This window comes from Calidris pugnax, unplaced genomic scaffold (genome assembly GCF_001431845.1).
Source record: "Calidris pugnax isolate Ruff unplaced genomic scaffold, ASM143184v1 scaffold273, whole genome shotgun sequence".
NCBI classification, from domain to species: domain Eukaryota; kingdom Metazoa; phylum Chordata; class Aves; order Charadriiformes; family Scolopacidae; genus Calidris; species Calidris pugnax.
Window position 1 is genome coordinate 904,981 of NW_015094508.1, and position 11,679 is coordinate 916,659.

At 38.9% G+C, this 11,679-nt stretch overlaps 1 protein-coding gene across 1 annotated transcript; it reads right to left on the bottom strand.

Annotated features, from left to right (window-relative positions):
* Window positions 1-4,598: 4,598 nt before the first annotated feature.
* BTF3 (basic transcription factor 3) lies at window positions 4,599-11,528 on the bottom strand. Its single transcript, XM_014965140.1, has 5 exons — window positions 11,455-11,528; window positions 8,475-8,588; window positions 8,082-8,283; window positions 5,509-5,565; window positions 4,599-4,965 (listed from the first exon to the last, which is right to left on the bottom strand). Exons 1-5 carry the CDS (start codon window positions 11,521-11,523, stop codon window positions 4,919-4,921), a joined length of 489 nt encoding a protein of 162 aa, XP_014820626.1. The 5' UTR covers window positions 11,524-11,528; the 3' UTR covers window positions 4,599-4,918.
* Between the last annotated feature and the right edge of the window lie 151 nt (window positions 11,529-11,679).

Here is an 11,679-nt window from a genome sequence, read left to right on the forward strand (position 1 = left end):
AAACTGCAGCCCACCCAATGCTACTGCTGAGAGATGATCTGACCCACGAGCCATACTCAGTTACCTCTGCAATTGCCTGATGCAGTTGCTGGAAGTGACAGGAAAGCACAGCAGGACTAACCACAGAACCTAGAGCTAACCCAGAGTTCCTCCTGTTTCAGAAGGTACTTCCAACACCTTTAAATCTTGCTTAATCTTATTGCAACATTTTAAATCCAGTAATAATAAGCAGGTGCAAACAGCTGCCACAAGTTGTGTGAAGCAGGAGACTGCTCAGGTGTCCACGGCTGAATTTTTTCAGCATCCAGCACAAGGCCACTAGACATTATTAACTCAGTTGCAGCTCCATAAACTGCAGAAGTCTCCAGTCAAAGGAAGTAAGACCTGTTTAACTCAACTTTAGGTGTCTTCTAAAAATGGAAGAGGAACGCACAAGCCACATCTACATTTTTCCAGTACCCAAAAAAACACCCTAAAACCACTACTCAACAGAAATGTAGAAGAGGGATTTCAAGTGCAGCAACTACTTCCACCATTATCAGCCGATATCCTGAACAGCACATCAAACCCCTGATTGTGTGAGAAAAGCGTTACAAACACTGGTTATTGGCTATCAAAAGTGAAAGTATCATGTTGTGTGACCAAACTGACCTTCAACCAGCCCAGGTTCTTACTAGCAAATATCCTAGAATTCCGCCTTCCATCTACACAACAAATAATAGACATAACCCTATAAAAACAGTGATTAGTGCTTATACCATTACAACACTAATTAACCCATGATTTGTTCAGATTCATTAGCAATGCAAAAGGTTGGATTGTAACTCATCTGTAAAAGTATTATTAACCCCTGCACTACACAAACATTGTTAGAACGGTTTTTCATTGCCAGGATACCTTCACTGCAATATAAAGGCAATACATCAGTTGCATCTCTTAAATCTATTCCTCAATAGAATTTTTTTCCTTAAAAAAAAACAGATTATAGCAAGACAGTACAGTAACGGCATTACTTAAGATGTCTTCCTTCTATTCAGTAACATTCTCTAATCATAATCTGTGCATGAAGGCAGAATATTAGCAGAGCACCAAAAGACTTTCATGATGAGACAAGTAGCTTAAGCTACCAAAAAAACACAGTTTAAAGTTGATTAGAATACACAAAAATAGTTATACTTCTGATTCTCAGAGCTTGTAGATGCATGCACTTTTTATGCATCTTTAAAGTTATTGAGTTCAGCTCACAGCCAAACTAATGATACTCCCTCATTCTGCAGACTTCACCCTCAGCTGCACTGTCAGCTCCTTGCTGTGTAAAAAAAGGCTTCCTCACAGAGTCCCATCTCTGTTAGAGGCCAGGATCTTCCAGCTATCACATGCAGTGGAAAACTTTTTCAGCAACTCTCACAACCTGCTGGGTCCAATTGCTGAATAGGAGCAAGAAATAGCTTAGACAAATCAGGAGCCACAGTGCATGTATTTAGGTAAGCCCAGGACACATTCAGTACTTGCTACTGTTTTAAAATACCTAGCTTCAAAATCTCTCTTCTTTACATATACCACCAGTCACTTAAGGCTGTAATCTAGTCATCATCAACACCAGGCTTCCCTGCAGGCTTTCCTATCTGTGTTGAATATTAACTCTGTTATTTCGTAACTCGTTCAAATCCACTCTGACAAACAGGATGATCAACCAGTTTCCACGTTCTGGCTTCTTAATCACTGCTCCCACCTCCCTTGAAAAAAATACTAACTGCCCCCACTCGCACCCCACCACCTATAACATTCACACACACAGCTTTTTTCCTTGCCACTGCTCTCATCACACCTTGTTTTCCTTTTGGAATTTTATTTTTCCACTGCCTCTGAAAACAAATACAAGCCCATTTCCATTACAAGTATCGTTTTTTTACTCTATCTGTACCGTAATGTGGTGAAGTTTCCAGCAAAGACACGGGAAACCCCTTTAGGGAAGGTGAAACGCCTGTAAACAATGCCCACAACACACTTAAAAGCACAAAATTTCATAGACGTGGGAGCTACATGAACTTCCCCCACACGCTCAGGAGATCAACATAGTAAGATGCACAAGTATTTATTTGTTATTTGAGGTATTGAGCTATGAACATTTTAAACCAACTCAAGTGATCTTTCTTTGTCACATATGATAACTATGCACTACTAATTATGCAAAATTCTCACTGGGAACACTTCCTTAAAGACACAACCTCAAACTCGCAAGACTTTAAAAAAAAAATCTTCTAGAGCTTTTAAAACAACGTTATTTTAAAACCACAGCAGGGAGCTTTTCATTTTTTACATATGCACCACACTACCTTAATAAAATACATAGTTTCACCATCTTCCAATAGTATTTTAATGGGTTTTTTTTATTAGAATATACTTATTATAAAGCAGGGCAAAGCCCTCGAAGCATAAGATAAACAATTATGAAGATCTTTCTAAAAATATCTTGTAAAAAGATTAAAAGAATCTCCCCACTACTGCATTAGAGCCAAGCTGTTACAAAGCTCGATGTGACCGAACCAGAACATTCCCTTAGCTTTTTAAAAATAAAAAGCTCAAACAAACCTTTGTTTCAATAGAAATGCAGGCATCTGTTTTTGTTTCTCCATTGTCCACGATATTTGGAATGGAGATACGAAGCCGTTTCCCTTGAACAAGACTACAGATGTGAATCCATAATGGCATAATTACAGTATGGTTACATAGAAGTTCAAGCTAACGAGAAACATCAACACAACTATTTTCAGTTTCTAGCAGTTAATGACAGACTAGGAAGACCATAACCAAATTCCTTACTAAGAGAAAATAATTACAGCTTTGCATCTAGGTTTGAGCATTTAAGTGTTAGACATGAAGTCTACTATAAACTTCCAACAAGATAACTACATCTGCTATAATCAAGAACACATTTTGATGGTATCTCGATCCTCAGTCACAGTTTGGGGATGCAGAGATATGCCAGTATTTCCTGACTGGTAGTCAGTCTAGCACGTAGACTTCCACAGACATGTCACATGGCTGCTTATCATTGGATTAGCATTATTTTGCATTTCAAAGATACCATTTTAGCAAGGATCTTACTTTTTAAGCCACCAAGCATGTCTGTTAGTGGGGAAAAGGCCAACATTGTCTAGAACATCTAAGCGAGACACCAAGTCACTTCACTAGACAGAAACCACTATGAAACATTTCATAAGCAAGTCCACAATGGCTAAAAGGAAGTACTTCTGAGGACTTACATATTTGAGTCACAGAATGGGCAACAGATTTATTGATTTCTCAAAAAAAAAAAAAAATCTGCAAGCATTTATTGATTCGACCAGTAGCAGGAAGTGTGGTTAACAACTCTGTAGGATTTGGTTGTTTACCTTTTACAGGGCAATTAGCTTAAAGGCACCACCCTCATTTCAAAACTCAAACTTGCAGAGTTTAGTTTTTCTACTTTGATGCCACAATGCAATGAATGCACTTTTTTATTTTAATTAATTTACTGCAAAGTACTTGCAAACTGCGACAAGTGAACTGAAATTGTTACTGTAGGTTCTCGTACCCAACTTCTGTTGCTCACATCAGACTTGTCTTACCTCAAACCACAGAGTTGCACGGCTTGAACAAGTTCCTCCACTGTTTCCCAAGAGCAATGCCTTACACCAGGATAAACATGCTCGGCAAGTCGGGCACAGCCCCACCTTTTCCCAGGCACAAGGAAAACTTGATTATGGCTATAGCAAAGTTTTACTCTGAATTTTATTCTGCACAAGTCAGGATGAAGTATCTGCTCTAGAGTCAACCTTAGAAGGCTGGTAGTTGAGTGCTCTTCTCTCCCAGCTTAGCTTCTGGTTATGGAAGCAATCTGATCTACCCCTAACACCAAAGATCCCCAAACACAAAGTTTAGCCCTCGCTCCTGGAAGCTCCAGCTACACCAAGGTCAGACTGGAATTTGAAGTGTTCTTTGAGCCCAAAAAACAGATTGTCTTTTTCTCTAGAACACACAAAAGCAATAGAAATAACATATTCCTTAAACATTCAGATATTATTATTAGTTAATAGATCTGAAGATGTTAACTACAGAAATTAAGGGCCATTATCAATTCTATTAAGGCTTTTTTCACCCTCTATACTTTATTCTCCCATACAATTGACATTTTCAGAGAAGTAAAATTAAAATATAGGAAAGTATTATTTAACTCATTAAATAGTTACACCCTGGAAATATCTAGAAAACGTTTCCCAAAGATAAGAATTTAGCATTACTACCTCAATGCCAACAGCTTGGTGCTGCTCTTCAAAGCCAAGCAAAGCGCTCACTCAACTTAAATCTTTTATGTTACATTAAACCACCAATAATTTTTTCCAGAATACAGATCTATTTCTTAGTGTGTAGCTCTGTGGATTCGCCAATTAAGTCTAAAATGCTCCATTATGCACAGTAAAAATTTTTTTTAGAAGGCAGTTCTCTAACACAGCAAAAGGAACATGATCTGCAGAAAAGCATGACCTTTTATGATTGTTTAATATTTATGGCCATTTTTTTTTCCTGCTTTTCTGACAAGAAGCCACACCAGAAAGTTTCTTTTATACTTTTATTGTATGCCAAAGTTCATTAAAGATAAGGGTTTGCTTGTATACAAGTTACTCAAAAATTGTGTCTAGGCAGAGATTTGTTAGCAGTCTGGCTCATTTCAAAGCACAGGTTTGTTCAATCAGGCCACAAAATATTGTGTACAAGCAGTAACTAAAAAGCTGCAGATTCAAGGAACTTCCAAATATCACAAATATCTTGAGATCTCATCAGGAAATAAAAACCAAATCAAAGCAGTCACAATATAAAATAGCAGCTCCATGTAGCTTTTTCAAGATTTAACTTTATTCAGAAAGTGACACTTAGTTCAGTTTGCCTCATTCTTTGAAGCTTCATCGAAGTTTTCAACAAGATCTAGAAAAAGAAGAATGTTGGAATTAGATTTTGAAACACTTCCACTCTGCCAACACTTTGGGTTTAGGGTTTGTTTTTTTTCCCTCCAACTTTGTACTTCATATCAAGTGCTTACAATTTTAAAAATTTTCTGCTTCTAAAATACAGACAAAATAACTTCTAAGAGCTTCAAGGTTCATTCTTCTTGCTCAACCAAGTAAGTTTTGGATGGTTCATTATAAAGCAATTCAAAGAGCATTTAACTTCAATATACCCACAACAGCACAAAGCCATACCAAGAAGGTAGTTTCTTCCCACCCTTCTTATGGAATATTAAATAATTATTTTAGCCATAGTTACTACTTCCACACAGGGTAGAAGTCCTAGCTCACACCAGTAAGTCTCTCGTAGTATCTGAAAACAATGACATGATCTGCCCACAGAAATTTTCCGACAGCGAGTGACTAGTCCAATACTCTTACCATCCTTGGCCCAATCTTACACTACACATGTTACCTCCCAGCAAAATTCACTTTTTTTCCTCTACTGCATGCTTGTTCTTACCTGGAACTTCATCATCATCATCTTCACCAGTAGCAAGTGGTGCTTTTCCATCCACAGCTGCAAGAGCAAGTAGTTCAAAAGCATCAGTCAAGCTCACCATAGGCATCTTGATTAATTGTTTCACTTGGTGTTTTTTCAAAACTTTATCAAAGATTCTGAGCTAAACTGCAATGTTTTATCCAGTTCTCCTGCTGAGTAAAAAATCTTCTGCTAACCTATGAAGTTCACATTCCCTTTGTTACTTTGTTTTGATAATGTTCAAACAGCCCAGTGGGGAAATGAGAAGATGCATACTAAACCAACTGACTAGTCATCATCTCGCATCTAGGTATACTAAGTGCCTTGCATGGTACTCATTTTCATCTACAAGTACAGAGATTGGTTTTACCAATTTATCTGAAAAGCAGTTTGGTTTATTGACCACTCCATGTTTCTCAAGGTTTATGTAGCTGCCATCATCAAGTTTTAAACACAGGAAAGGATCTTATGACCCCAGGCCTTCAAGAAAAACTGTGTGAAGTTGCAGACAGATCCACGACTGCTATTATAGTTTCCTGGCAAAGTCTGAAGAATATGGAATTGGATGCATGATTTTACACTTCAGTGGTTGAGGGAACCCTGTGTTCTGGTCCACATCTCTGCTGATGCAGTAATTTCCTACCCATTCGCACTGTATTTGCCAGAGCTAGTGTGGCTTAACCATGTCTGTTGTAGCAGACCAATTAGCATCTGTTGAATGCCAGCAGTAGAATGCTAAGAATAGGTATCTCAAGTCCCCGTGTGTCTGCCATTACTTTTACTGCTATTCTTAGCTATACTACTAAGGGTAAGCTGTCTCATACTTGTTATCACCTCAGTTTTACCCTAATGAATCCCTCTCAGTTTTCAACAAAAGTGTGAGGGAATACATGGGTTCATATTAGACCTGTATCCCAATCTCTAGAGAAACAAAACAGATGAATTCATAAACTTTGGTCTGAAAGGGCTTGCTACAAGGTCACTGCTAACCCTACTTTTGGGGTTTTCTTTAGCAGCAGAAAGCTGTTACAGCTCAAGTGCATCTTAGTGTCAAATACAACATTTTAAAAGCAAACCATGTTATTTCCTCCTAAATTGTCTGCATTCTCCGTCATCTCCGAGACCAGACTAAGTTTACTTCAGCACCTGCAAATGCAATCATCACAGACACTTCACTCTTCGATGTCTGGCTTCAAAATCTAGCAGACAATGCTGAATGGAAGTTTTTGTGCAACTACTCTGGGATCCACCCAAAGTGGTAAGGAATAGCCATTTAGCAGTCATACAAAGCAAGCAGTTTCAACAAGCTTCCCTAATATTAAAACCGCACGATTTAGGTTAGCCAGAATATACCCATCTTGTTAAGATAGGAGAGATCTTAAGGGATTATTTTAAATCCTTCAAGTTGGTTTTGGTTTTTTTTTTTTCCTTCCAAGCCCTATTACTACCACAAGGAAACCACACAGGTGACAGCAGGAAGGAAGAACCTGAGGGTTCCCATGGGGAAAGCAGTTTACCCCACCTCCTGAAGACTACTTCTAGCAGGACTTTCTTCAGTGGGAAGTTGACAGGAGGGAAGTATCGTCAACTTTAGAAACAGAAATAGAGGTTGTCTCATTGGCAGCAAAGCACAGAAACAAAAAAAAATGTTAACAAACTAGTTCAGAACTACCAGAAACTGAACACTGTGATAAGCTTCTCCCATTTTCTCTGTTAAGGACATTCCGTAACTTGGAAGTAACGGGCTTAAGATATTTCAGAAAAGTACAAAGACCATACATGCAGGACATGAGGAATGTTCCCAGTGTAAACAAGCCTGTCTCTCACTCCTAATTCTCTCCCTATAGCAGCAGCACCTTTCCAAAACACCATACACCTTAAGTCCCTCCTTTATTTTTGCCACACAGTTTTAGGAAGAACAAGTGCTCATGTTCTTTTACTAATGTAAGGATGGAATAGGAAGCTGGTGTACCTAGCTTAGTGCTCATGCCAATCCTGTTCTCTACACTGTTCTACACACAAAGAAATCATAATATATGTCCTTACAAATACTGTGTAGTTCCCTCCTAGTTATCACAAAACCCATGCAATAAATACCTTCACACCACCTGCGAGACAGCAAAGCAACTGCAAGATGTCTGTCTTCAAGCCCCTTTCCCCATTACTTGTGTTTCCATTCAAACTGTCAAAACAGACATACTCAAAAGCTTATCTCTTTTTAAAACCTAACTCTAGCAGAGTAACTCATCTACCTACCTTTAATAATCAAGGTATGTCTTAATATGGCAGCCACAACAAGAACTACCACAGAATTAAGCCTGGCTACAGCTTTCCAGCCCTAGACCAGCTGCAAGATACGCTAACAGGTGCCTCTGCCTCATTCCGTTATACTCGTCATTGCATTTGAGCTATAAATAAGATCTAAGAATTCCATTTCTTTATAAGCATTTTATAATATGCTTGCAGACAGCAAGAGTGCACTGAATTTCACTGCTGCTATACAAATAAGGCTTATGTCAGCTGCCAGCATGAAATGCATTCAAGTCTCAACTTACGTTGCTTGGGTAGGGCTTCTGCCAATCTCCTCAGGCTGGTCAGACTGTCAGCCCCGAGCTGGTTTAAGATGCTAGGAAGCATTTCTGTCAGCTGCTTTGTCTCAGCATGGCCGGTGATAGTGAACGTGTTAGCAGCCAGAGATGCCTGAACTTTAGGGTTATTGAAGTGAATAACTGTTCCTTGGTTGGTAAACATGTTCACCTGCAAGAAAGAAATCTAGTATTAGAAGCAGTTTAGCAAGATTTTTCCAATTTAACAGGAAACTGAAGTCCTTAAAGCTCAATAAGAACCTACTGATAATTTACAAACAAGCTTAGGATGTTACTTATCAGAAAAACTATTTTTATACATTTTCTACTTCTATATAGCAAAAATTCCTTTGAAGCAGCTACCTCTTCAATTCCAGAAATATTGTTGACTCCCAGTTTCTTCAAAGAAAACTGAAGCTTCTTGTCATCTGCTGTAGCTGTCCTGTGGACAACCTTCTTCTTTCTGCGGGCAGTACCCTTTGCAAACGGGAAAAAAAAAAGTTAAAAAATAATACTTTAGTTCTTCAAACTCTAATCTTCAGGACCATGTAACTACTCTTCAGCCATCTACAAATGAACTTAACATACAAAGTTCTACTTCTATGTTAGTGCACACAACCCCACCCCTCTAACTCCACTGCAGCAGTCTTTCCCTTGTGTAAGGCAAGCTTTCCATGTCTGTCAGAAGCATGAGGTTTTAGGAAGCAAGGCACCAGAGAATTTTTACTCCACAACCCTAAGGTGCTGCAGAATCCTTATCAAAGAAGAAAAATTGCAAGTTTACCCTTGCCTGTTATCATAGGCATAAAACTGAAGAATGGGCACAAGTTTAGGTAATTTCTGAAGCTTATGAATTTTTCCTTAGATTGCCTTTCTTAAACTGTAGCCAAATTTTGAAAATAGTCACAGGCCATAAAGTTATCCACATATCATTAAAAAATGAATATGAGACTCAAAATGCTTAACTTTTATTCCAAATAGACATCTCCCATCTGGGGGGCTTACGTTATTTGAAGAACACTTATTCTTCCAAAATCCTTTATAAATAACTTTAAAAAAAAAAAAACAAAAAACTTCTACACAGTATTCCAAACCACCTCTGTTTAGAAAGCAAATCAAGTAAAGGTTAAGCTCCCCTACAGACCCAGAGCACTAGATTTCTCCAGGGAAATAACTGTCCCATATTAGAAGATACATAAACCTACGAAAAAGCAGGAAGTGTCATTCTATACTTCCTTGCACAATCATAATTCTTCCATGAAATCTGACATAAAATGTCTAGATACAGGTGAAACTAAGCTCCTTTTTGACACACTGTAAATACTAATCTAAGTCCTCCTACTCCAATTGCCCATCCGCCGCATGCTAGCAATCAGGGAATGTGCTGCTGCCTGGCCACATAAATAGCTGTAATACCTTTTGAGTAGAAGTTAGAAAACTGGCTGGACACTAATACCTCTAACATAACCCAGTTACAAACAGTGAGGAACGATAATGACAAATTCACAGGAAACTAACACTTGGAAGACTACAGTTGAAAAATTCAGTCATTTGTCTAGAAAGCTTGATACTCATTCCCTGCTACTGTCACGTTAGTGCACACAGCAATTTGAAGACTACTAAAATAATAGAAATGGCTTTATTTCAGTACCTTGATTACCCAGGAACTGAGCCACATAAGTTATATGTTAAGTTTTCTGGACAAAAGACCTCTCAATTTTGAAAAAAGATGTCTTGAACTAAAGGCTACGTAGGAACACGTACCTCCTTTCTACCCATATTGAACATTAGATATCAAACTTCAGACAATCTGAGTTTAATTTAAATGAATGGCTGCTACTTTTTTCTCCACAGATTTAAGCTTCTAAAGATTACATGTTTTTACAAAGCAAATTCCATACTGATCATGCTGAGACGTGCTGTCCACACCCCTCTAGCTCTGTTATAAAGAGCAGTGGGTACATGAGGCCACCAATGGAATACTACAGATTCATCTGCCACTCCTCTAAAAAGGTTTGGAATAACAGCCATGACATATAGCTGTAGCCATATTCTAGATAAAAATCTCAAATTTCACATAAAGTGCTGCAACAGCCCTACAGCTAAACATAATTTTTAGCTAATTTGTAAGATCTGAAGCCTTGCAACATCATTAAAATCTTCCATTATTAAAATCTCAACTTATATGGTGACAATACCATGAAGAATCCCAGTAATAATTTCCAGTTATAAAAAAAAAGTTAAAAAGTCAAGCGCAGCCACTCAAAGTATTTCACTGGCCAATTCCAAAACTGAGCAACAGTATCACCAGCATATTTTAAGCTTTGCTTAATGTCCCTAGAAGACTATATTGACCAGAGAGCTGTAAGAGTGACCTGTAATCGGAATGCACACTCTTACATGACAAACATTAAAAGCCTCTATGGTCAATAAACACATGCTTTAAACATGCACACAAACATCAATGTAATACAGCAGTTCTCTACTTAGCCAGTAACCCATACAAAGAAAACCCCAAATCACCAAGCCACCAAATTACTACATTAACCCTGACCTAAGGCTGCAAAAATCTCCAACTAAAGGCAAAAAAAATTCAACGCAGGAATGAAAGCTCCTGGAAACTCTTGTTAGCAAGAGTTCTGGTGAACAGTTTGTATTCTAAATTATTTTCCACAGACTTCCTCAGGTATAAAAAAAATTACTAACAAATTCTTACTTTAAAACAGACACTGTAATTAAAGCGTTTACCACTGTGTGACTATATTCAACAGACTTTTTTATTTTCAGATTATAAGTCATCACACAGCTACATATATTCAGATGTCATAACCAAATAAAAAGGTTGCCTGAGCATGTTACTCTATTATTACAAGAACATAACAAGAACAGAATTTCCAACCTTGTCCTAAAAGGGAAAAAAACCAGCCATGGGCATCTTTAAGACTTCTCACGAGAGTTTGGAACATAACCCTCTACAAGCTGCTATGAAAACTATACCCAAGCTCACTTGCTGTAAGGTCTACTCACTTCAAATCCTACTGGAAAAAAAAAAAACATAGAAGAAAACAGGCTGCAGGTCTTCTATAATATATAGTAACAAACCAAAAGAGAAACCCAACGAGAGAAGGCTGGCGGTTGAGCTACCACATACTGCTTCTATGGAACTGGACTAGATATCTCTGGGGGAACCCGAGAACAGCAAAGCCAAGCTGAGAGTACTTCCAAGCTAAGAGTACTTTGGGGGGCTCCCCACCCGAGTTCTGAGGGCCCCTTGTGCTAGGCCTGGTGTGCGTGCAGGGACATGCAGTCCCCAGGGCAGGGTAGGGAGGGAGGTGGCTCCTACCTTGCCACCGATGCGCACTTGGGCCTGCAGCTTGGCAAGCTTTTCTTGGTTCATGATCGTTTCTTTCATCTGTGGAAGCGACAAGAGAGCCCACGGCAGGGTGGATCTGTCAGGCAGCACATGGCGACAAGCCCAGCAGCAGGGCAGGGGAGCAAGGGGCTCCGTGCCCCCTCACACACCCACGCACCTGCACCCACCCCTCACCAAGCACCCACAACCCCCCCC